The following is a 25,784-nucleotide window of genomic DNA, read 5'->3' on the forward strand; positions in this document are numbered from 1 at the left end:
ATCCCCTCAACTGCTTTTGTCCTAGCAGCAGCTCGGCTGATGCGGCCGCTGCAACCTTATTCAACTGAAATTCATTTTCAATTGCTGCCCTCGGGCTCCGGCCCTGCTGAAGCAACGTTGACCGGGCAAATAAACAAACCAGCATGTTAACCGCTCCACACTTCAGGCAGGACTCTTCACATTGAACGCAGCAACAGTCGGCGATTGCCAAATGAGATGTTTGTACAAACTCATCGTTATAAAAGCGTGAAATGCCCCTACTGTGTGCATATCTGACTAAAAGTCTTATGTTTGCAGCTTTGTGATGTGCGATAGAGCTGGCAAACATATCAGTGTGTTTTAATGAAAACAACTTCACAGATTTCAGGTTTTGAAGTCAGATTTTGGGAAAAGGGAGCTCGGTCACAAGGACACCGAGCGAGGCAGATGCCTTGTTAGCGTGTGTGCGTGTGCGTGTGTGTGTGTGTGTGTGTGTGTGTGGAGGCTGCACAAAGCAGTGTTGCTCTAAGTGATGAACCCCGAGTGGCTAACAGGTGTGTGCTCTGTAAAAGGGCCGGTCGTTTGTCAAGCCTCTTGAAAAGAGGAGCTGATGTGCACGAGTCCATTCAGTCATCGCTGACCGGCCTGAAAACCAAAACACAGGCAGTGTTATTTATGAATGGCGTATAGACAGTTCTGTTTTCAATCTGAACAGTTAATATACTGTTTTCAATGTACTACAATATGTTCTTATGTCTGTGATGGTTTTGTTATCAGTATGCTGTGTCGTGTTTTTGCACAATGAGCTCACCAAGGCAGCTTTTGTAATAAAGTTAACTCAGCTCATTTATTTTGGCTTATTTATTCATGTATTCACTCGTGATCCATCTTTGAGGTTTTGATGCAAAATAAGTGGAAAGAAAAAGACAGAGAAAAATCTAGAAGTGCCAAAATACGTGCTAAAAATGGTTATTAAACTGCCACTGGTAATAAAATACCTGAAATACCTGTGAAACAACAACATATCCCTGCATTTAGCAGCTATTTTTCACAGGAAAACAGAGGCTGTTTTGTACTTGGTTTCATTTGTTATTTGCGTCGTTATGATCAACTTTCTGTCTCTGCTTGGCATCCCTTTTGAAAAGGAATAATCTGAATCTCAGTGGGATTATAGGTAGAAGTAAATAAGAGAGGAATGAGTGTACTTTCTGTGAACCCTGAGATAATCCTCGTCATTATGGTAAACACAGCAGCAGATAAAAAGCCATAATTCGGTCATTGTTAGCAAGCGTTTGATGACTTGTAAATTTAGTCGTAGGCTTTTATCTTAATTACAGTAGAAACATCTTAAATTTCAGAGTGCAAGCCAGGAGCAATAAATACTCCTGTTACCATATGGTCATCAACCAAACTGCAAGATCCCCCCCCCCCCCCCAGAATGAAAACAGAGAAGACAGTGATTTACATTTGTCTTGTGCGTGTTATTTGCATGTGCATGAGTGTTTTGTGCGTTATGTTGTGGTTTACTTACAAATGATCCCCCTCCATGAATGTAACAGTGCTTTATGGCAGCAGCAGCAGTTGTCTCTGCTTTGCTCAGCTCCTAATTAGCCAGAATTAAGAAGTATTCCTCGGCCCATTCAGGAGTCCATTTCCTTTGAAATCAGAGCATAATAAACCTTAAGTAATTACCCCAACTCATGACTATTAACTCGCAAACCGCCAGCTTCCCTTGACAACATCCTCCTTAGTGTTGTGTGGTTAAAAGGCCATTGCAGCTACCCAGCTATTTACATCCCATCTGGCAGCCCGCGAGGGACAGACAGGCTATACTCATTCCTAAAGACAAAAACGAAGAAGTGTAAAATGAACTCTTTCACTCTTTCTCAATTTAGCCACAGAACTTGTGTTTTCTTCCCTCCAAAATAAGTTACAAAAGGGCTTCATCGTCTCCTTTTCTTTTTCTCTCTTTCTTTATTTCTTTTTTTTAATCCACACACACACACACACACTCATTTGCATGCGCCGAGGCCGGGGAGGGGGTCTGAATGTATAATCTTCTTGCATTTAGTAGCCTGTAATCCCGACGCCTTTCTGTGATGTGATTTTCTCCTCTCGGTCCCCCATGAACAATTAACTTGTAATCTCCACAAACATACATTCTGTCGCTGCAGAGATGAGACGGTGACTCACCCAAGGGACCCGGCGGACAAACTGCTCTGCGCTCCACGAGGCGGATCACTTTCTAGCTGCTGCATGGAACAATTCAACTGCTCCTAGGATGCAGCCAAGTCCCCTCATTTCATCCTCATTTGCCCTCTCTTTAGCATTTGTTCTGAAATGTTAAATAATTGCAGCCCGACCATGACCGTGTTTTAACTCATCAGCTGGTGTTTTTGTGCACAGAGGAGAAATAAAATGACAAGTTGACATCGTGTCAGATTTTTGTTTTAAAGTGTCTTGTGGTTGCACGGAATCAACCTGTATCGCTTTCGGGCTTTCCGAGCTCTGTCCTAAATATTCATTTTAGCAGACAAACATCCTTAAAGTTCTGCTGTTTTCATTTATACCAAGGAGAAAATATATTTTGGTTAGAGTAATTTAAAGGGTCAATTTCGTCCACTCACTTGTAGTTTTCCTTTTTCATATTTTGTCGATAATCAACATATTTGACCGATTTCTTGTAAAATGATACTGTATTCTGCTCAATATATTTATCTTCGTTTATTTCAATTAACGTTCAGTAGAACTGTAGAGTTTGTGAAAGTTAACACATCGTTACCTTTTTCAACAGAGGCCTTGCTGTAGTTTGAAATGTCACAAAAATGTGTTCAATTGTTTTTACAACTGAAACATGTGAGAGAATTTAATACTTTTGGGCTGAAATAAAGGAATACATTTTTTGGGGATAAACGTTTTTTATTTGAAAATACAAATATGTTTTGAGGCTTTGAGCTATCAATGTGCTTAACAATAAGTAAATTAATAAGTTAAAATGTACCTGCACTAGACTTCCGGAAATGTAAATTATCGAGAGGACAAATATTGTTCGTGAGTGTTTAAGAGTGACATATAAAAAAAGAGGAGAAGACAGTGAGATATGATCCATAATTTCAGTTTTATTGAAATTTCATCCAGGGACGCTGGGTGATAATAAATATTTCATCAATCATCAACAATGTACAAAAATAAAGACACAGGGTCTCTGGGCATAACAAATTCAGTTCAGCAAAAACAATCATGCTGTGATAATTACACCATCATGCAAAAAAAGAGAAGAAATAAAACAACAAATGGACATACAGTAAGCCACGAAATAAAAATAAATCTAAAGAATTTTAAAACAAATTTCCGCGGTGGCAGAGTCATTTTAGCCAAACACATGAATGTCATTATTTTCATTTACAACTCAAGTTTAAAATCCTTGGTACAAGGCACGGAGAGCATTCTTCGTTTTCACAAAATAACGCCTGATACAGAAAAAAGTCAAATGAAATCAACATGTCCATGCAGCCTCCTTCACCTTTCACATTGTGGCGTGAAACTAAAACTCCGTCAGACACGAGAGGATCGTGGCATCTTGTTGCATGACGCACACCTTTTTCTTTTTACCTTCAATTGGAAAATTCATCAGTCTTTATAAGTCCTTGTTACAAGGAGGAAAATAACGGGGGTTTTTTCTCATACGCCCAACAAGAAAACAGACTAAACAACAACATGCACAAGTGATGCCAACTCCACCCTCATGCCCTGAATTCTCTATTTACAAACATCGTTACATCTCTCAGTCTCCGCGTGTCTGTCAGACCATCATTTCATCAGGTCCTTGCCGTCCACTGTGAGTCTCGTGAGGCCGGCAGTGCTGATGGGGATGTGTGGAGGAGGGGGCATCTGGCAGATGGGGCAGGGACACGGCAGTCCGGCCCAATGCGGGAAGCCGGGGCCCAGCTGCATGGGCTGGGGCCCAACCGGGGTGCCCTTCATCAGGGCGTGGGGTGCTCGGATTGACGTAAGCCCCGGCAGCGTGGACGTGGAGGTTGTCAGACCGCTCGCGAGGAGAGGGTGCACCTGGTGCGCGGCGGCGGCGGCGGCAGCGGCTGCAGCGGCGGCAGCGGCGGGGCCCCCGGGGTGTCCACCTGCACCGGCGGCGTGCGCAACGGTGCCGCAGTGGAAAGCTGAGTTGTGCCCTCCGTAAATGTCCCCCACCAGCCGCTTCATCTCGTCCAAGGAGCTGTTGAGCATCAGAATGTAGTTCCTGGCGAGAAGGAGCGTGGCGATCTTAGACAACTTCCGCACCGAGGGCCCGTGCGCGTAGGGCATCACCTCGCGCAAGCCGTCCATGGCCAGGTTGAGGTCGTGCATGCGCTTCCGCTCCCGGCCGTTAATCTTGAGACGGAGGTGGTACATTTCCTCCTCGGTGACTTGTTTCTTAAGTTTGAACTTGTCTCTGCTGCTGCTGCTGCTGCTGCTGCTACTGCTGCTGCTTCCTACTGACTTGGGGTCTCCAGACCTCAAGAGATCGCTGGCGCTCAGCTTCTGGCGCAGCTCTGCGCTCTGCGTAGATGAGGAAACGGAGGAGCCAACGTGGTGATGATGGTGGTGCGGATGGTGGTCTCTGAGAGACATAACGTCCATGTCCGGGGAAGAGGCTCTGCTGCTCGGGCTGGAGTCTGAATTCATTTTATGGGTTCGCTTCCGAGGTTGTTGGGTAGGAGGTCGCTGCTGGCTTCCTCCCTCTCTCTCTCTTCCTCCCCCTCTCTCTTCCTCCCTCTCTCTCTTTCGCTCTCACTTCTATGGAGCCTTCAGTCGCTCTGGTCACCTGATGTTGTCTGTATCCCTCCTGTCCCACGCTTCTGTCCCTCTTATGTGTCCACTTTGCCTCTGCCGACACTTTCTCTCTCTCTCTCTCTCTCTCTCTCTCTCTCTCTCTCTCTCTCTCTCTCTCTCTCTCTCTCTCTCTCTCTCTCTCTCTCTCTCTCTCTCTCTCTCTCTCTCTCTCTCTCTCTCTCTCTGCTGCGGTGAGGAGGACACTGATAGAGGCTATTTATACACGCGGGGAAACAAAAGCAGCTTTCCTATTCATAATGCTAGTTAGGAGGATGACGTGCCCGTTAGAAAGGGGGCGGTGTGCTTTGACTGTCCCAGTGACCGCGGTGCGCAACCATTCACTGCCATTGTCAGGACACCGTTGGGGGGCACAGTGCGCCTCTTCTTCTTCTCTTCTTTTTTTCTCCTCTTCTTCTCTTTCTTATCTCCTCTCCTCTCGTGGAACAGCAAGTTGCTCTTCCTGGGACAAACTGGTCAGTTTTGAAAATTGCTTCTTTTATACCATTTTTTGTAAAACTTATACATGTTGTTTGGAGAGCCTCCTGTACACGTTATATTTAAAAAGTGAAACACTACATTGGTTTCGGACTGCCTTGTCTGCTGAGATTTTTTTCGAGCTGCGTAATGTGAATTTTACGCACAAAATCATTGTTATAACTTCGCGCAACATGTTTTTTTCAATATCATTTCACAGATTCTGACATGATATTGTTAATGAACTGCACTGTGAGGAGGAGGAGAAACTGATCTGTTAAAAACAACTTCCAGTCTCTCACACAGTGCTCACTTTGAGTGTTTGTTCGACAGTCGGATCTTAAACTAAAGAGTCGGTTCGGCCGCTGGTTGCCTGAGGGAATGGGGAGGAATGGGAAGGGAAATTGCTTTCCCCATTCAGCGGCTCCTGCGGCCGCAGGGGTGCGCGGCCTCCGCTGGGACAGAGGTAACATGCCCGCTCCGACACTCGGCACTCTGCTGGCCATATGGCAGCATGTGGGCCTCATGTCTGGTCCTTCATACGACTTCTCATCGCTTCATGTCTTGCAGAAAGTTCATCCTTCATTTAATTTATTCATCATTATTCATATTTTGTATGTCAGCCGATAACTTAAATTGTATCCCTATAAGGATTAAATATAGGCTAGCCAAAACAATTCAACACGAATTATTTTAAAATGTAGATGACAATCGAAATATGGAAAACAAACGTCTCATAATAGTCATATCATTTCAAGGATTTAAAGATACTTTACTTGACCCTCAAGGGGAAATTTGGGCTAAACACAAACCCTTCATTCACACTCATAAAAACAATCTAAAAATACAAAATAAGGACACATTTTATGTATTTAAACTTCAGAAACTATCACAGAATAAATTGAACTCAGTCACCCTGCATTTTCACAACAAACCAATTCAGAACATTTATCGATCATAAAATTAATTTGATTGATTCATCAAGGAAACAGACAGATCCCAGAAGGCGCCTTTGTGTTCAAATATTGGGAGAATACATTAAATTGAGTCAGTATTGTCTATATCGAGCTGCTGAGAGCGCGCTCTCCACTCTGAAGAGTCTCCTCCAGATCTGTTTTGTGGAGGTGGAGTGGAGGAACGGGCCGCCAAACAATAACATGTGGAAGTAACTGAAGCACTCTCCCTCTGACCAGCACCTCAGCATCCCTCCATCCATCCATCTGTCTGTCCTTCCATCCGCCTGCACACACACACACACACACACACAGCACTTCAAACTCGGATAATAAAGTCTGTCTCAAACTCTGCTCTCTGCTCTATACTTCGCCAATGAGATCCCCCTGGTAGAACAGTAAAAATGTGTATTCACGGCCTCATTGTTGGCCCAGCAAAAGAGCCCTTCTCATAAAGGTGCTGCCAATGCAAAGAAAAGCGCTGGTCGGCTTTGCTCTCTCTTGGTGGCATTTGAACGTGTAAAGCTTTGAATACCAATTGCTTGAACTGGACATATGTGAATCCGCTGTAAGCCTACTAATCCTGTCCCCAAGTGTTTCTTTGTGTGCGGGGCAGCCTCGCACACCCAAGAGAAAGTGTTCCTAATCCGGCCAATGTGGAGAAATGTGTGAATGAGAGGGGCAGAGGAGAGCAGGAGGTATGTGAACATGTGTGTGTGCGACAGGTATCAGTTTGTGCAGGAACACATGCCGTTGAATGAGTTTCTTTTGCTTCATTTATGTTTTTCTGGTGTGTGTGTTTTTTTTTTTTTGGCGTGTAAGTCCATCTGAGGCCCCTGGCTCCACACCACCAGGACACTGGTCTAAGTGGAGGCAGTTGTTCACCGTTCCCACTGTCGCAGCAGGTCGCCCCTAATGTGCTCTTTTCACCGCGTAAGCTCCTCGCTTTCCTTTTATTCCTCTGTTCGTATCTTCTTTTTTTTATCTCTTCCCCTCTCTCCTCCTCTCACACTCTTTCTCGCGTACTGTCTCTTCTCTCCAGTTTCTGCTTGCATCTTCTCTTCTCTCTTTTAATCTTTATCTCTTTCATAAGTGGCTCGCTGCCCTCTCACATCAGTTTCCTGGGCAGCAAAAGGACAGCTATAGTAAATGGGTGAAACTTTTAGTCAAAACTGGGTTCACACACAGTACCCATGGGAAGAAAAGCACCCAATACAATAGTTTTGACTCAATTTGGATGTTATTATGGTTGAAAACTGTTATAATAAAGGTTTTTAAAACTTACATGCTGCTGTTTGTTACAACTTGAGCTTGTTGTGTCTAACATTGGATCAAAATAACAACATTATTCGTTTGGGTAAGTGACCCAAGAGTAATATAAAAGTGATAGTTTAGTGTGTAGCTATGTGGGTGAAGAGCATACACGTGTCTTTCTGTGCGAACACTGAAGAGTCAGAGTGAGCATTTAATGAGTGAGTCACCGTGTGACATGCGTTTTTGTTTCACCCTTTTCAGTTTTATAAAAAATTGCCGTTTGCGAGTTCTCTGTGTTATTTAACGGCATCTCTACGCCAGCGAGCGCTTGATTAACACTTCAACAGCGACTCAGCGACTACAGCTTTCAGTAAAACAAACATATTGTATGCTAGCCTTTCATATTAGATACAATTATTACAACAATATGAACATTTAGACTCCCTCATGTGGCTTAAAGGTGAACTGCAGATATATATTTTAAATAAAACACTGGAAGAAATTCAGCAAATTGAATTCTCGAGCCTGTAAAATCTCCTGTGACCCTACACTTGTGGTCCTGACTCGGTCGTTGACGGGTATAGGTGACTAGCTGTCTTTGACGGGTATAAGTGACTGTAGCTGGTGAACATAGCTGAGCATTTAGCAGCTAAAGAGCCAGATATTTCCCTCAGGAGTTGGTGGAGACCAAAAACAGAGCTAAAAGAGAACGAATATTGCTCAGTCTTCTAAATGTAATTTCTATCGCAGGCCATAAAACCTAAGTAACAGGATTTTAAAAAAAGCATACACCCGTATTGATGGTTTAAATCAGAGAAGTGAACCGCCGCTCTCCAGAAACAACCAATCTCCTCTCCGTCTCTCTCTCCTGGGTGGGCCACTAGACCCCCTCGAACAAGCTCAGGGCAGTAGACAGTCAATGGAGGCGTCCCTCCAGCAGTATGTGAGGACAGTAGGCGGCTGTCTCGCCATCACTCAGAGGGAGACACAAGGTCAAGGTGGCAGCTCAAAGGTGTCAAGGTTGCTCTTAAAGTAAATTATTATTTGTTGCATTTACGAATATTTTGGAAATGGTTGTAAAATCTTGAGGAAATAGTTAGTTTCAGTTAGTTTTTGATTGTCTTTGGCAATTAGTAGCCATTCAAATACTCTTCTAAAAAGCACTGTTCTTAGTGTTCTGAAAATGATTTAATATGAGCACCTTGTTTCTGTTTTAGTAATCCCATTGGATTTGATTACGTCAGCAATTTGTCTTCATCATATTTGTGTAATCTCACTGAAACATCCAGACGCCTTCTAAATAACCAGTTCAGTCTTTCATGTACTTCATCTTTCCTCTTTGAAATTGTGCTCAGCTGGCCTTGTGAGTTGTTGTTACATCAAGATGTCAACGCTATACATCTTGTTTTGCTTTTGGGAATATGTCATGTTGTCAAATTGAAATACAAATAGTTACACCTCACAAATCTGTTCCTTTCTCAGTTATGAGAAACGTTCAAAAAAAGCTTGAGGCAAAGCTTTACCTGAATCAACCCAGTGGTCTGAAAGCCAAGAATGTGTCATGTTGTCTTGCCCTGAAGCGGAGAGGAATTACATCTTAACTCATGTTCCAGCCGTGCAAATGCAAACAGACAGAATGTTCACGCCTCGAAATGACCTGCCTATGAATCATATGACAGGCAGTGAGACATGTTTCCATCTGTTTCTGCATTCAACATATTGCAGGGTGTTTTAAAGACAATATAGAAGATATACTGTATATATATATATATATACACATATACATATATATATATGTGTATATATATAGTATATAGTGGATGGAGGAAACACGACTATCAGAGGTTGTGACTGCAATTAAGAATATGAATAAAATGTGTTAGAAAAAATGATGACTTTAAATGACATGTCAGCATTTTAAAGATGGTCTCACTAACTTATCAATAAAAAAATTGGGGCCATCATTATTATAACTGGGGAACAAATATAGCAGCAGAAAGAAGCAGAAAGACCAAAAAATTGTCTTACATATGACGAGTTGAGGAGACATAAAATGCTTATTATTTGTTCTAATATTTGTTTACTCATCACTTTATTCTTTTTTTGTATTGTATACAACCATTATAAGTTTTATAATTTCTGTTAGTTTTTTCTGTATGTAACTATATTATGGAATGAAGTCAATAACTCCAGGTCAGAAATATGCATATATTAAGCATTTTTCTATTGTTGTCTATTGTTCTATAAGTTCTTGAGGACGACAAACTCCTGAGAGACTTCAAAGGGAATTATCTGTTCAGCTCTGTAGAGATTGATTTAATGTATATCGTCAAACGGAAACAACAAAACGTTGCTTGTTTGCCTGCACCGTGTTTCTTTGTTTGACATAAATTACTTTGTCTGAAAGGTCCAGTCAGAATATTTCAGCTCTCTTTGGATGGAAGTTCATGTTGTTTATTTTAAGATTGTATAAAATATTAATATGAAGCTTTTTTTCTAATCAGGTCTGCCGCATATTATGCCGAATGCATGTGTAAGCGTTGATCTGTACTCCTTTCATTTTGCCCGTCAAAGATGCCATCAAACACAGTTTGAAGTTTCACAAAAAGAGATTTCACAAAGGTTGAAGCATTCTATCCGCAGATGGAAGACAGCAACACGAGCGCTGAGATCTAAGAGTGAAACCCAAAAGTACCTCTGAGATTCATTTATTTTCAATTGAAGCATAAAAGATGTACTGCACCTCAGAAATGTTTGGGTAACTTTTAAAATACTTATTTTTCCTGCCTTGGGTGAGTTCTGTTTAAAAGAGAAAATCAATAAGATTTCTGTCTTTCTCATTCTTTTTATTTTGTGAAAAGTAAACAAACCTTCAAATTAGAGCAAGCCTTTAATTAAGGAGGCGATCAAACAATTAAAAGCTCATTAATTACAGACCTCACAACCATCTCCACCAACATGAATATTGAGTTCCTAATTCATATTTGTGGGGCTGTTTTGTTCTTGGAAGACATTGGCGTTAATTAGGCAAAAACAAGTCAAATTAACATTTCCGTAATGAAGAAACATACCTTCATGTTCTTATTGCTTTCTGTTTCATGCTCTGATACAAACGTGGTGTCTCAAAGCTTTCTGAAGCATGTTGATGATGAGTTTTATCAAACAGAAACAAGTTTCCTGTCTTATTTCTTCATCTGCATGCGATGCTCGAGGTGTGTGTTTCTTAAATGTCTCTTTTGAAAAGAGACATATTTTGTTTTTAGTTCAGTTTTGAATATTGCAATATGCAAGAGCTCTAAAATCCAGATTCAACGTCAGATCTTACCTCCCTGATCTCACAGAAATACGTGAAAACTTGTGAAGCGGTTTGGGGTCATTTTACGTAAACCAGTAAGATCACGTTGGATTTTACACATTAACGCCACAGAAAAGTCTCTCATCAGTTTCTCATCAAATTATTTTCCCTTTTCATGGAGTGCAATGTTTCAAAAACGGAGGTACGCTTCTTCATCGTCTGAAGGAGAGTATGACATGAGAAGATGGACACCACTCTTACCCGTAAATATGACGCTATGAGCAAAAGTTGGTTAGCTTAGCTTAGCACAAAGACTGAAACCAAAGAAAATCGCGGGCTGGTATCTTGTTTGTTTAATCTGTACAAAAACTGAAAGTGTAAAAACGTTTTTCTTTTTACCGTTTTACAGGTTTTCCACTGGTTGCCTGGCAACTGCTCAGCGCCTCGAAATAGTTTCTAAACCTAAACCCTGTAAAACAGCTTGTTTACAATTTCTTTGTCGTTTATATGCGAATTGAACACACAAGATATAACGTGTGGATCAGTGAGCTTTAGAGACAGATTTTGTTGTCGTTGGACAGAGCCAGGCGAGCTGTTTCCCTCTGTTTCTCAGTCTTTATGCTAAGCTAAGCTAACCAGCTGATCGCTGTCGCTTCATCACACTAAACGGACCGATTTGAGAGTGGGTATCATTATTTTCGCAGAATGTCAAACTATTCCTTTAACATTTATAATCAGCATCTCCAGTATCATCCTCACCTCGGTCATCAGTCACCCTCCTCCTCCTCATTGGACTCACTCAGACACAAGCAGACAAAGACACACACACACACACACAGCTACACACACCACCAGCACTTAACTAGCCTCCAGCCCGGCCCACCAGCTTTTGCAACAAGGTTCTCCTTTTAACTGTCCCTTTCAGCGCGGGACAATCGGACACCTCCCATCGCCTCCTTTCAGGCTGCAGCTCCAGCCTCGCCCCCCTCTCCTCCCCATGCTGCTCCCTGTGTCACTTTGTGTCCGCTTCGCCCCCTCGCAATGGGTGCACATGACCAGAAAATGAAGCAGGGGTCTCTGCAAGCGGAGAATGAAAGCGAGTATGTTTGTGTGCGTTTTAGAGAAAGAGAGAGAAAGAAGGAGAGAGATTAACATGTAGGATTTAGGATGGTGTGATGGGGTGAGGGTGTGTGAGCCAGGTTACATGTAGAGAGGAAAGTTCGGATCAGGTCTGGCCGTGTTGTGTGAGTGTGTGTGTGAGTGTGTGTGTGTCCGTGTGTCCATCCATCTCAATCAATAACAAGGTCATCACACACACAGGGTTGTAACCATGCACACATTCACAAATATACAGTTCTCCCACGCAAACAAACAATGTATGTAGGACTGCAGCCACACTATTAGGAAAAACATATACACACACACACACACACACACACACACACACACACACTCCATTAGAGTGTTGCAGCCTGCAGGGTGTGCGGCCTGCTTACTGTTAGAGAGATTATCACATCATTAACTGCTAATGAAAAACCAATTCAGGCAGCTCTCCTCCTCTGTGCTCGCTCTCCCTCGCTCCGATTTTCTCATCGTTGACTTGCTTCCGTCTCTCAGGTTGTCCACAACCAACTGTCCAAAGAAACGCCGTATATGTTGGGTAGCCATAATGAGAATACATGATTGCGTATTAAACATAATTAAACATCTATCATTTTCAAAAAAGCGCCCATGGCGTAATTGTACTACGTTGATCTTTTCTGTACACGCGACATCTATTGCATGTCTTCAATTTTTCCCTTTTAAAGTTTTTTCCGGGGGAAGTTTTACCTTTTGTGATATTGGGCTCTATAGATGAAATGAAATTGATTTGACGATTAAATCAAAAGTGTAAAAAGTATCTTTGCTCTGCTTTTCTTTGGTACCACTGCAGCACGTGTCATACGTTCTTCAATCAGTTTTTCAGGGGGTGACCTTGCGTTTCAATACGTTCATAGGTCAACATTTCTCTCACTCAAGGTTCATGAACAAATCACCAGCAGGCCTGGTGCACAGACAACAGTAGTTACTGTTCAGTCAGATTGTTCATTGCGCAGGTCATCAAAGCTGAAACCTCGTTTTCTGGGGCCTGGAGGATGAATCGTCGACGAAATGAATCGTCTGCATATTTGAATGCTCTGAGAGAAACTTTATGGCGTGCGAGAGGAAGAGGCAGAGAAACAACTTCATCAAACGCATCATCTGTCCTGTGACGCTTTGCCTTGTGACACCAGTTTGCGCCTGTGTACAGCAGCTTTATATTTATGTGTCTGCTCATGCACACTTTTCTGTACGTGTTTGAAGGCATGTGTGGCATGTGTATGTGTGTTTTGACTGCACGCAGCAATAATAAAAACCACACCAGCACAGGCCACATTTTTCAAGTTTGTTTGACGCATTTAAAATGCTAATAGCCAGTTTATTATGTGCTACATCAAATGCAAATGCTCTGTTTTACTGCCGTGAAGTTGGGTCGACGTCAGCATTTGCATATCTTATGTCTGTCTCCTTAGCATGCATGGAGGAACCGGATAGCGGGCAGACTCTCAATAAATAACATCAACAGGCGCATTAGATAAACAAGCTCCAATGATGCTGCTATTAGGGAATGCAGAGCCAGAGCCCGTTTAAATGAAGGTGTTTGACACAGCAGCATATGGTGTGCAAATTCCCCCAAATCAGCCTCACGCCAATGTTATCTGGAAGTGTCAGGGAGAGCAGACGGATTGAAAAAACATCGCTTTAACGGCAGACGCTTTACGATGTTGAGAAAATGCTGCGGAGGAATTTGCCTCTTTAAGACCAACTGGCGACTGGTGTTCCTCCAGTGTGTGTGTGTGTGTGTGTGTGTGTGTGTGAATGAGGAAGACAGCAGTTAAGAAACTCTAATTGTAAATGAGAAACTTTGTCTGGTTTAATGTTTGGTTCACTTTAATTTTAATCACCTTCAGACTCTATTCAGAAACCCACTAAGATGTGAAGTAAACATTCCATAAAGAAAGTTAATCTTTTCTCATTAAAGCGTCTCTGACTGTCAAAACAGCAATTCATTATGGATATGAGCTGGGACACGATGACACTTTAAGGCGGTCGGTTTTGTTTATTATGGTGACCGTGTGATGTGGCATGTTGACAGGTGTTCTCTGATGTGTTTTACACACTTTGTTAACATACAGTTTGAAGGTTATACCTCGACTACAACTCGCTCAGATTTGAGACGCATTAGACGCTAGGGGGAGTTCATGACAGCAGCAACAAAATATGCCTTATTTTATCATCTGGAAAAAATATTTCTGGATTCAGAGGACGGTCCTAAAAGCTACGAGGGTAACTTTTGTAAATTATGTCTTAAAGCTAAAATATGTCATTTATCTTTTGGTGTTTTATGATGTTAGGTCCCAAAGTCAGCTCCGTAAATATCTTTCTGTGGTGCACCTGCAAAGGGTTTAGCACTAATAATGCAGGTTGGTAACAATGCATGCCCAGTCCAACGTAGACCACATTCTTGGCCCATGAAAAATACAGAGATGTGCAATTGTTCACATTTTGAAGAATATGTGCAATGTGTGAAAATAATGTCCACCTCAACCTCCACAGATATCATGGCCACACAGCTAACCATGAGAGCGTGGCAAGTGGATGTTTGTTTGCAGCATTTCTTTGGCTTTGAAAGTTGAATCAAAGACTAAATCATCAACAACATGCACAACTTGAGCCCAGCTTTTGGTCACAAACTTGTGTTTGCATAGAATTAACCTGACAGTTGGATGGGAAACAATCGCATTTCCTCTCTTTTTAAGAGTTGTGGTATAAATATGTAATTATAACAGCGTTAGGAGGGTCTCTCTTTAACCCAACAAACTCCTCTCTCTTCTCTTCAGACCTCCTCTCTTCTTTGTCAAAGGGCCACTTGTGATGAGATGCCAGCATTCACTTGTTCCTCCATTTGTACGCACTGTAAACCCGGGCACTCCGGATGAGTGTCAGCTACATACCACAAACAAATGCTGAAGTGTAGATGCTAATGCTCTCTTTTTGTCGTTCCCTCCTTCCTTCTTCCAGCCTGCCCAATAATCTCTCCTCCTCCTCTCTCCCTCCTCCTAATCCGCTCCACAGCCGTGAAAACTCTCCATGAGAGAGAGATGACCCGTTCTAATGGGTGGAGGCAACCACCCACACTCACAGACGCGGAGGGTCCACACACACACACACACACACACACACACACACACACACACACACACACACCAGACCTCGCTATGCTCGCTTGGCTTCGTCTAGATAGACCGAATAAGACGCACTGAGCTGGGAACATGCTACATGATTCAAACCCCCATTACAACCCATTTCAAGGTTGTGGAGAATCTGCCCTGCATTGTCGGCATGGACAGTGAAAACACTTGTCTGGTGCTGAAACAGTTAGTTGATTAATTGATGAGTCAATTGACAGATCAGTTGTTAAATTCTCTGATTCCAGCTGCTAAAATGCGAGGATTTGCATCATACAAATTGAACGTCTTTGAATTTTGCACAGAAAACATGACATTTGAATATTTATTTTCGATCATTTCCTGACATATTACAGATGGAAAATGATTGACAGATTCATCTGTAATAAGAGTAATTGTTGCAACTCTAGTGTGGGTTTACATCTCTTTATTCTTTATTTGTTGTGGCATATGAGAACGCTTTTGAATGTATTTAATAGAAAAGAAACCCATCTACATGTCTAGAAATGGATAATCTGCTCAATGCCACAGCTTTACTTACATATGCAAATGCATTCAAATGTATCAGGTTTCTGATTCCTACAGATTATTGAAGTCACAAAGAGTAAACAAAGACCAGCAGATCTCCAAAACACCACAGTGTATCCGAGCAGCTGTTTTGGTGAGCTGAGTGTGTGCAGGTGTTGAGCTCTCAGTGGGATCGTTCAGCCATTTTCCTGCTGGTTCCCGTGCACTTGTTCATTCGACTGCTTAAAGGACCATGCAGCTGGTTTTAAATGTTGAGTTCAGATTGCATATGTTTCATCCCTAGTCGATAGTTAGACTATGAACGCTTTGACTTAAAACTTACTTGAGAAAGACGGTCCATCACAGTAAAATTGTGTCCCCTTTTATTTTTGGTCACATGGTCATGCAGGATGGTTCAGCAGCTCAGATTTGAACATTTGTGATGCAAGTGATGCCTAAATTCACAGCATCCTTTTCCACAATGAACCAGATTTGCTGGTTCTTTGTACATAAAAGGTTTCATTTACAGTGTAGTACATTTCGACTGGTCTTTAATTGCTTATAAATTAGGCTTTACACAAATAATGTGCCGTTTTCTCATTAATAACTGATGTAGTGTTTAATGGTATGTTGCTGTACGACGGAGCATAAATGATGAAAGTCCCACCACAAATACACAACTATTTGTTTTTGTTGGACAAATATACGAGGGAGCATCTACCCTGCATGCCCTGACACACCCTGCAACCAACACGGTCCATCTCATGCACACACACACACACACACACACACACACACACACATACATACACAATACCCCTGCTAGTAGGCGACAGCCAGGCTAGCCACATTGCCATGCTACAGTATCACTCTCGACCAGCTCCTCTGGTCCTGCTTCAACAGATGGCCCGACAGGTCCCTGGACAGGCCTGCAAGGTGGAGGGAGGGGAGTGTTGGAGGATGGGGGAGTTAAAGGGGGACGGAGGGAGGTTGCGGGGGGTTCTCAACCCCTGAGGAGGACTGGTGGGGGTGGGGGAGGGAGGGAGGGAGGGAGGAGACATATGTCCACAGTCCTGGCCCCTGCCGATGGACTGTTTCTGCTGGCTGCCTGGCTCGCTGTCTGTCTCACACACACATACACACACACACACGCACACACACACACACACACACACACACACACACACACACATGCACACACACACATATTAAACCTAATCCTAACTGTAACCAAAAAAGACGAATCTTAGCCCTCAGTGTTTGTGGGGACCAGCTCTTTCGAAGACGAGTCCTGATGATGTGACTGAATCCCCACAATGTGAGTAATATAAGTTGCACACACAGATACACAAATTGACTCCACTAAGTCTGGCAGATCGCTGCAGCACAGCTCCTCTCCATCTGCACCTATAAGACCCACGCGCCCCGACAATGAGGTGACCATGTCTCTGCCCGAGCCGAAGCAGAGGGATGGAGAGAGAGAGGGAGAGAGAGAGAGAGATGCAAGAAGAGAGGCGAGAGAGGAGAGGGAGGGGACGAGGGAGGGACACATTAACAAGCTATAATCTCAACTGCCTTATCCATAATGCATTGTGTGGGGCAATTTACATGGTGCTGGTCCCTCTGGGAGAAAGGAGATCATCCATCACATTACTTTATTAGCTCCCTCACACTCTTTAACAGATGCACACATAAGCGCTCGCACACACACACATCATTATTTGTCCCTGCCTGTCCCTCTCTCTCTCTCGCCCTCTGTTTTGTGGGCCTGTTTTGTTATGGTTGTTGTTTCAAACTGCTGCTGCCGTGTCGTGTCGTATATATATATATATATATATATATATATATTTTTTTTTTTAAAGCCAAGCTGATGCCGAGCTTTGTTTTCTGAAACTTAACTTTCTTTGTGTTTAATGAATAAATCTCATAACTGTAATTCCGCAAAGTGTCATTATCCCTTGAGCGTTTTACTTCTGATTAACATACAATGAGTCACTTTTGTTTTTAGGGGATCATTTGAGGAGATTTAAGACAAATGCAAACATTTCTAGACAGCAGCGTATTTAGGATTTTCTCCATGAGTATTGGTAAACTTTTCTTCACGACTGGCTAAAACACAAGATGTGTTTGAATTTGGCCATTTCGGACCAGTAATATACAAGGACCAGGTACAGCACTTGCTAAATGTTTTTTTTTTTAGATTTGTGATTTTATTTTGTCCTAATGTATTACAAAACTTAATTTGGTAAGCAAACTGCAAATATCAAACGATCAAATAATTCTCTGCATGATCAAAATGTTGATTGTTCCTCTTTGGAAGTAATTTAATTCACAAGTGTTTTTTAATGCAGATTTCAGCTCAATTGTATTGAACTGAAGGATTCCAGTTCGATACAGAAGTCAGTATTCAAAATGATATATTAAAATGTGTAATTTCAGTCATGTCATTTATGAAATAAAAAGACATTTTGATTGCTTATTCTTTTTGCACACATATTTGAGGACATGATTAATTTTTTCTGATGCTATTAATTACATTTTATTAATTACACAAAATAAACACAACAAACACAAAATGGATTTGTTTTTTATAGGCCACGCACACACACACACACATGCTTATTCTATTCGATAAGATAACTTTTTTTATTTTTTGTTGTATTCATTTCATTCAACAACTAATGGTGAACAACATTTAGGTTTAAGAAGTTTGAGGGGAGAAATAATTTCCTGTCAATTTGGAAGTCAGTCCAGATGATACAGAGAGCCTAAAAAATAAAACAAAAACATTAAAATGTCCATAAACCGTCCTGAGTTCAGTTTGTATGTGATGTGCGTGTGTTGCGTTTGTGTCTAATGACTGGATCGACTGAAATCGTCCGTGCATGTGCCAGTGAAATTAATTGTTGGCACCTTAGCCTCACACACACACACACACACGCACACACACACACACACCACACACACGCAGCAGATCCATCAGCCTCCGCAGTCCGCCTGTGAATAAAAAGAGCTGTAATTGCAATCATATATGTGAAGCTTGCAGCACGAGACGCCATACCGTACCATTAGTATCACAAATAAGTAATAATTTGCTAATGACAACATTATGTTGAGTCAGTTTAGGGGCAATTAAAGTGAGTGATATTTACATATGCCCAATGAATCACCGAGCGTGGCAGTTCGGACCGTCTCTAATGAATATTCATCCCGGCATTTCTCCCCGGCGCGCTGCAGTTTATAAACTGAATTATGGCTGATTTGCCCTTTTAAAAAATGAACATGGGCGCATCTCCCACAAGGAAGCGGCGAACAATAACGTCTGATTATAAAAATGTTTTACTGCTAAACTGCCGGTGAGGAGACGGCGGCAGCGTGGTTAAAGACTCACAGTTGGAGGGAGAGCCCGCACCTAAAATCAATCCCATTTACTCTCGGCCTGTCCACTTTTTTTTTAGACTGACATAAATATGAACAGCGTGCATTGAGCATGCTCAATACATCACGAGTATCAGACTGAACGTGTAAATGATTTGTTTTTACAGGCGGCAGTTTGTCTTCCGATTAGCCCAAGTGGAGGTCACGGTTCACACCAACCTTCAGGATTCCCATAAGGAGAGCGGCCGGTCTCTCTGTGAGCAGCCCGGCTGCCTCACCGCAGCCGCCGGGGATTTCTCCGGTAATTGCCCCCGTAGTGTGCGGCGGGGTGGTGCGCTGACCTCTCAGGTGCAGGATCAACAGGCGACATCAGTTTGCATTCACGGGGCTCTGAACAAGATGCGCTCCACGGTTATCATGCAAATAAGCGGCTCTCTAGCAGGTGTCAGCGCACACACACACACACACGCACACACACACACACGCACACACACACACATGTATAAACAGGACTCATTATCAGACTGACGAGACGCACGAGGCGTTAACCGGACAAATGCAGCTGTACCTCACAATGATCAGTAATGTCAAACAAATATCCAAAATAAATATTCAAATTGTTTCTGGTCCCACTTTTAAAATATGACATTAGGTGGATTTCCCTCAATGCAATTCGTTTACCTCATATTGTAAACATAAAATACATAACGAGATATGGTTTAACTTTGGACAAATCAAGTTTTGGACAATGTCTATCATGTTAAATTCCGAAGTGATGAGTAAATAATTTATTTCTGTTTCTGTTTTACACAAATGCAAGTGATGAAATTGTTCATTTCATTTTTGTAAACAAATAAATATGCCATCATTTATTAACTCTTATCCTCCATCCTAACAAACACTATTCCTCACAGGCTTTTAAAGTGCTGAGATACGTCATGACACATTTGCTGAATTTAAGGTTAGCTGGATTCTTTTAAGAGTTGTAGACTTAAAAAACAACAAAAAAATCAGTCAGCTCAGTCCATCTGAAACACTTTACGTCTTCCTCTTTGACTCAAAGGTATCTGCTGCCATCTTGTGGTTGAATCCTGGAACCAAACATGCATTTCACATTTAAGATCATTAATCGATCCCAGAGGAGAAAGTCTCTCCTTTCTTTCTCACAGAGGTCAGAGGTCAGCTGTAGGAATGCCAGAGCAGAGCTTGGTGGGATTTATGCTGCACAAAGACCAAATAAGCTGAATGTCCTCCCTCCAGCGATGACATTCAGCCTACAAGTAAACCGGTCGCTACATCTGTCAAGCACATTATGAAAAGCGGAAAAAACAGGCAGCAGATTTATATTCAGTGTTAATTCAGCAACCGGATCAGAACTTCAGTGGGATGCACTTATAGTGGATGCTCACATTTTCTGTCTTTGTGGTAGAAAAACAAGGGGCGAATAAATGGTGAACAGAGACACCCGGCCACCATTTTCATTTCACAACCAACATTTAAAAATAAAAGACACGTCAGCTGGAGGGGGTTGGCAGGCTACTCTGGTCCCTCCTTAGTTGATATATAAAATATATATATATATATATATATACATATATTTATTTTTTAACATGCTGATAAACAGCTGTGCAAAGTTCATGGCCACTTGGGAAAATTACAGTTCAATCTATAGGATAAGAAAAATCTAATTTAGTTTTGCTTGGGTTTGCATGTGTGTGCAAAAACCTGTGTTTACATTGGAGTTATCTATTTATTGAGTAAATCGGAGGCCTGCAAGAAAAAAAGGCTCAAATTATAATCCAAAATTTAGGATCCCTGGTGAGCAAGAAAGTGATTGTTTGCAGGTCCTGAACACTCGATCATCTTCCTCCTGCAAAGTAACTCATCAGTACACAAAGCTGACATATATGACAGATGTCTCTGGTAATTTTGGCAGGTGGAGATCAGGGAACGGCAGCACGCCGTCATTGTCTATGTGCGTCTGAACCGTGTAGGCTTTGACCACCGCTCCCCACTCCAGCACGGAGCTGTGGATGATTCCCAGTCTGGCCTGTTCGTGAAACGGTGCGCCCAGCTCCCTGCCCAGGACGATGTCTTGGCACTGGAGCGAGGACAAATCCAAGGAATCTCTCTTCACCGTCATGTCCAGGTTTGTGTCTTTATCCTTCTTGTATCTATTTGTGTCGAGGTGAGCACCATTATCTCTGTCAGGGTCACTGTTTGAGTCTATGTTCCAGGCTCTGTTTGCATCTGGACAGTGGTGAACCGGCATCTTCTCCAGGTTCATCACTGTCAGCCTCTCAAGGTGCTGCACGGCAAAATGTCCCTCCAGGGAAGAAGAGGGTGTCTCAGATCCTCCGGGGCCACAGTGAATCAGAGTGAGGTGTCTTACCTCGGAGTTGTTGAGCAGACGAGCCGTGTTTAACGGCGACGTGAACCAAACCGTCAAACGTCTCATCCGGAAGACGGGGGACGAGTGAGTCTGCGGATGGTGCAGCGTGGAAGCCTGGATGTCCTTGCATCTGCAGTCGGTAAGTGAGGAGACGCTGCAGGGCTGCGGGTCCTGGCTGCAGGAGTAGTAGAAAAAGCTGTTGTGGGTCACGTAAGCCAGACGCAGGTCAGAGCGCTGCAGAGCCACCGACACACAGAGCAGCACACAGAGGAGAGGGGTGGGGGGGCTGACGGCAGGCATCACTGCTGGAGGAGAGTCTCAGGCAGCATTGTGATTGGTGTTGATGGATGTGATGATATGAGGTGTTCAGGTACATATACCTGAGCCGATAGAAGAGAAAACATTCAATCTCAGAAAGAAAGTAACAAATAAGAGAAACACACACACTGACTTTCATCACACTGCATTTCCTGCATATGAAGTTTGGTCTGTGTGAAAAGGCAACTAGTGGTGAAAGAAGTACAAGTAATAGTAGGAAAAAGGAGCAATGCCACAATGTTTAAATACTCTGTGACAAGTAACAGTGCTGCATTTAGAATTATACTTAAAGGTAAAGGTACAAATATATTGGGACGATGTGTTAAATCTCTTCCAGTTTCTTATCGCTCTTTGTTTCATTGACTTTTATCATTTGTCATTTTTTGTCGTGTAAGCAAATGTAGATCGATGTGCACAGTCCCATATATCGATAAATAAATCAAATAAGAAGAAATCAATATGTATTGTTGGATTATTATTAATGACGCGTTGATGTGAAAGTAGCATTTGAATGTCGTAGCTGTTGGAGGTGGAGCTGATTTTACTCACTTTATATTGAGTTGGGTGGTGACATCACTTCTGGCGACATATCAGATTTTGCACAGCTCACTCTGAAGTCACAAAAGGCTGAATACAACTCTTTTCATATGCTGTATGCTTCCCAAGAACTGTAAACGGACTATGAAGGGAGTTCCCCTTTAAGTTAAGGATCTTAATGTCTTCCATTGCTCTTTGTTGCATTCTATGAGGGATTTTATGTAATTTATCACATGGTAACACTTTTGTCCTCACCATGTTCCAGCTTCTTTGACATCAGTTCATCTGAACAACAACTTCTGACTTCGACCATTTTGCTTCTTTAGAAAATGAACTTGACAACAGTTATTATTCTTGGACATTGTTGAGGCAAAAGTCAATTTGCCGGTTAAAACAAGCATGACTGAGTGAGATGTTTCTATGAAAATAAAATGCTTGGGCCTCGCCCTCTTTCAGTCGAGGTCAACTTTCATAGATTCTTGTTATTGGACACTGGAGTAAAATGTTCTGAGGTCGCACCCCCGTGTGTCTCTGATCCATGAAGTATTGTCTTGAAGAGAAGGGATGTGGACACACTGACAGCTGGTTAGGATCAGTATTGTATCTCACACACACACACACAGACACACACACACACACACACACACACACACACACACACACACACACACACACACACACACACACACACACACACACACACACACACACACACACACACACACACACACACTCTCTGTGATGGGTGTGTTCTTCCTGCACTTCAAGATGCAGTGTTTGGCACTGGGAGCCCACATTGAATTTCACATAACACACATTTAGAAAATTATAACTGTGGAAATCGCTTCAAGATTCCAGGGAAAACATTGTTTGGAAAGCTTGGCCTCTACAACGGTCTGGGTAGATTTTCTGGTTTGGCAAAAATATCAGGGCAGGAATCAGGACTTTCTGTCTCATTTTGAAGCCAGCACAGAGTTGACTGCTACATTCGTCCCTTTTGGCCTTTTGTGACAAATAAGCAGAAGTGAATTATAATCTAGAATATATTTAACATCCAGATTACCCTTTTCTTTTGTCTTAAAGTAAGAAAAATCATTTTATTCCACATTGTCTGATAGTATCATACGTAATAAGTATTTGTTTGTTTCAGCTCATCAGTGAAGCTTTATAATGTTAACACTGAGTGAAATATTGAAACACAAGAGGGCTGCGCCATTTACTGAAATGGAAATATTGTCAATGAATTGTGCATCGTTTATGCACAATATTCACCCGAAACGATTTGAAACTTTGGGTTCTTCAATTTAATCTCCACCGTTTTGTGGGTTTGAACATTGTTTGGCTGCACAGCGTGAGTTTGTACTCACCGGCGGGTCAGTGAAGTTTACATGGGCTTTATAGGTTTCGTTACTTTTCTGTAAGAGTTTTGTTTGCCACAAAAAATGTCTTATTTCTCTGTAGAATTGTTTTTTTTTTTCATTATGAAAAAGAGGCCGTCAAGCTATTTACCAAATATGAACACAAATTCAACACTTACTGCTGTTTGAGTCACATTTGTGACCCATTGTTAAAGATCTTCCCTAGGCTTGAGTCTGAATTTGGTCTCCAAAACACAGAATATTGCAGTCAGATAAACATGAAATGTGTAGTGGGCAAGAACAAACTTATTTAGTTGGTAAAAGACTTGTCATAAAAGTTATTAAAGCAACAGTTTGATATTTTTGGGAAATAAACTTCTTTGCTGTTTTGCTCTGAATTCGATGAGAAGAGATATCAATCAGATGTGTACGGTAAATAAGCTACCCAGGAGACAATTAGCTTAGCTTAGCACAACAAAGACTGGTAGCAGGGGGAAACAGCTAGCCTGGCTCTGAAGCGTACTAATAACAGATATTTAATCTGTACAAAAAACAAAGTGTAAAGCCAAGAAACAGTCCGGCACATGAAACCCAGTAATGCTAAGCTCAAACAAACTGGAACTTAGTGATCGCGCTTCACCTCCACACTGCAGCAGAGAGAAGACATAAAGCAAAATAAAGTAGAAAGAAATCCAAGATGAATACTGATATAGAAGACAAGTTGACTCTTTTTCATTAAATGAAATCTATTGCTGATGGATATGATGCTTTCTTGTTATGCCAACTAATGCTGAGCGCAAAAGGCAGACAGGAAGATGAGGAAGATGATGACCAGCGTTAAAACACAGCGAGTGACAACATCCAGTACAACAGTTCAGTCTCACGGTCACGACCCCCTTGCTCAGCCCGGCTCGGAGGACATGTATGAAGATGGAGTGCTGCTCTTTGTTTTTCCCGCAGGACCAAAAACTGTGAACGCCACACTTCCTTTTTTCACGAGCACATACTTTCTGTGTCCTGGCTTTAGACTGTCCACCCACTAAGATACAAATAAATGAGCGTCTGACCACATATCTGGTTTAGGAATCCCTGACTTGGACCTGAGGTGACTTAAACCTCAAACATTAGGCTGAAGTGTTGTAGGTCAGGGGTGAAGTTTGCCCCGTTAAAACACTCACTGTCTTTCTTTTTACTCTCAAAAGAAAACATGTCAGAAGTTCCCAGGATGACAAGTGACATCCTTCAGTCAATCCAGCATCAGAAGCAGTTGAAGTGTTTATCTGTGACACATTTTGCAGTTTTCCAACACAACAGACTCCCAAGAATGTTTCTATTACATAACACAGACACAGGAATGTAAATGTGAATGTACTGTTAAGCAAGGCTCGGCTTTCTCTTGCCTTTTACGGACTAACTACAGGTCACAAACATACAATCTACCAGCTTTAAGTCTAAGTTTCCCAGTTTTCTGATGTGTGACTTACCTCGAGTTGCTGCCGAAGAGCTGATATGTGAATGCGTCAGCTTGAGGCTGGGATGGGGAGGAAAAATCACACATCCAGCTGACGTCAGATTGGGGGAAGTATCCCACAAAGGAAGCTGTAACTCACTTAAAGTGCAGGCTGAGTTCAGCCTCAAGTACTGCAGACAAATGTTCTTATAACAGACTTGAAGCAGAGAGAATCCCACAGATCAATTAGGCTTGTTCTATTGAGATAAAGGTCCCTATAGATGCACTAATATTTGTTTGTTCATTTTTTGTGAATCTCATATAGTCTCACAGCCAAAAGTATGCTTTAATAGCATTTTCTAAATTGTATTTTAAAATATGTAGTTATTTTGGGCTAAGAGAAAGTCGGACTGCTTAGAAGGTATTTTTAATAATGTATCTATCAGTAGATGAACACAATTTCCCGACAGAAAATGAGGAGAAAGACTGCTGGGAAAACCCAGTATTTTCCCAGTGACGTGACATAGACGCTAGCTGCATTCAGGTGCAGTCGGAAATAGCAAAATTACAACTTGAAAAACCCTGTCGGACTTCAAGAGTTATTAGAGCAACGTTGGCAGTAAATTATGGTAAACCGATGTGTGGTTTTCTATTTCTTGTGTTTTTTTTTGTTTTGTAGCATATGCCAAGTATGATACCGAGGAGTTCTTTCTTCTTCATAATTAAGTCGTTTTACTCTCTTAGGTTGTATTTCACGGATAGAGATATAAATTTGAGATTTATTTAATAATAAG

At 42.0% G+C, this 25,784-nt stretch overlaps 2 protein-coding genes across 2 annotated transcripts; both read right to left on the minus strand.

Annotated features, from left to right (window-relative positions):
- Positions 1–3,789: 3,789 nt before the first annotated feature.
- On the minus strand, positions 3,790–4,659 carry olig3 (oligodendrocyte transcription factor 3; the record flags this gene model as incomplete). Its single annotated transcript, XM_079279849.1, has 1 exon — positions 3,790–4,659. The coding sequence occupies one exon, from the start codon at positions 4,657–4,659 to the stop codon at positions 3,790–3,792; it is 870 nt and encodes a 289-aa protein (XP_079135975.1).
- Positions 4,660–19,721: 15,062 nt separating this feature from the next.
- Positions 19,722–25,056, minus strand: LOC306785359 (uncharacterized protein). Its single transcript, XM_079279710.1, has 2 exons — positions 25,025–25,056; positions 19,722–21,707 (listed from the first exon to the last, which is right to left on the minus strand). The coding sequence occupies exon 2, from the start codon at positions 21,625–21,627 to the stop codon at positions 20,821–20,823; it is 807 nt and encodes a 268-aa protein (XP_079135836.1). The 5' UTR covers positions 21,628–21,707; positions 25,025–25,056; the 3' UTR covers positions 19,722–20,820.
- Between the last annotated feature and the right edge of the window lie 728 nt (positions 25,057–25,784).

This window comes from Melanostigma gelatinosum, assembly GCF_949748355.1.
Source record: "Melanostigma gelatinosum genome assembly, chromosome: 12".
Lineage (NCBI taxonomy): Eukaryota > Metazoa > Chordata > Actinopteri > Perciformes > Zoarcidae > Melanostigma > Melanostigma gelatinosum.

Excerpts from the sequence above, each read along its gene's own strand:
- LOC306785359 (XM_079279710.1), bottom strand. The coding sequence starts at position 21,627 with ATGCCTGCCGTCAGCCCCCCCACCCCTCTCCTCTGTGTGCTGCTCTGT.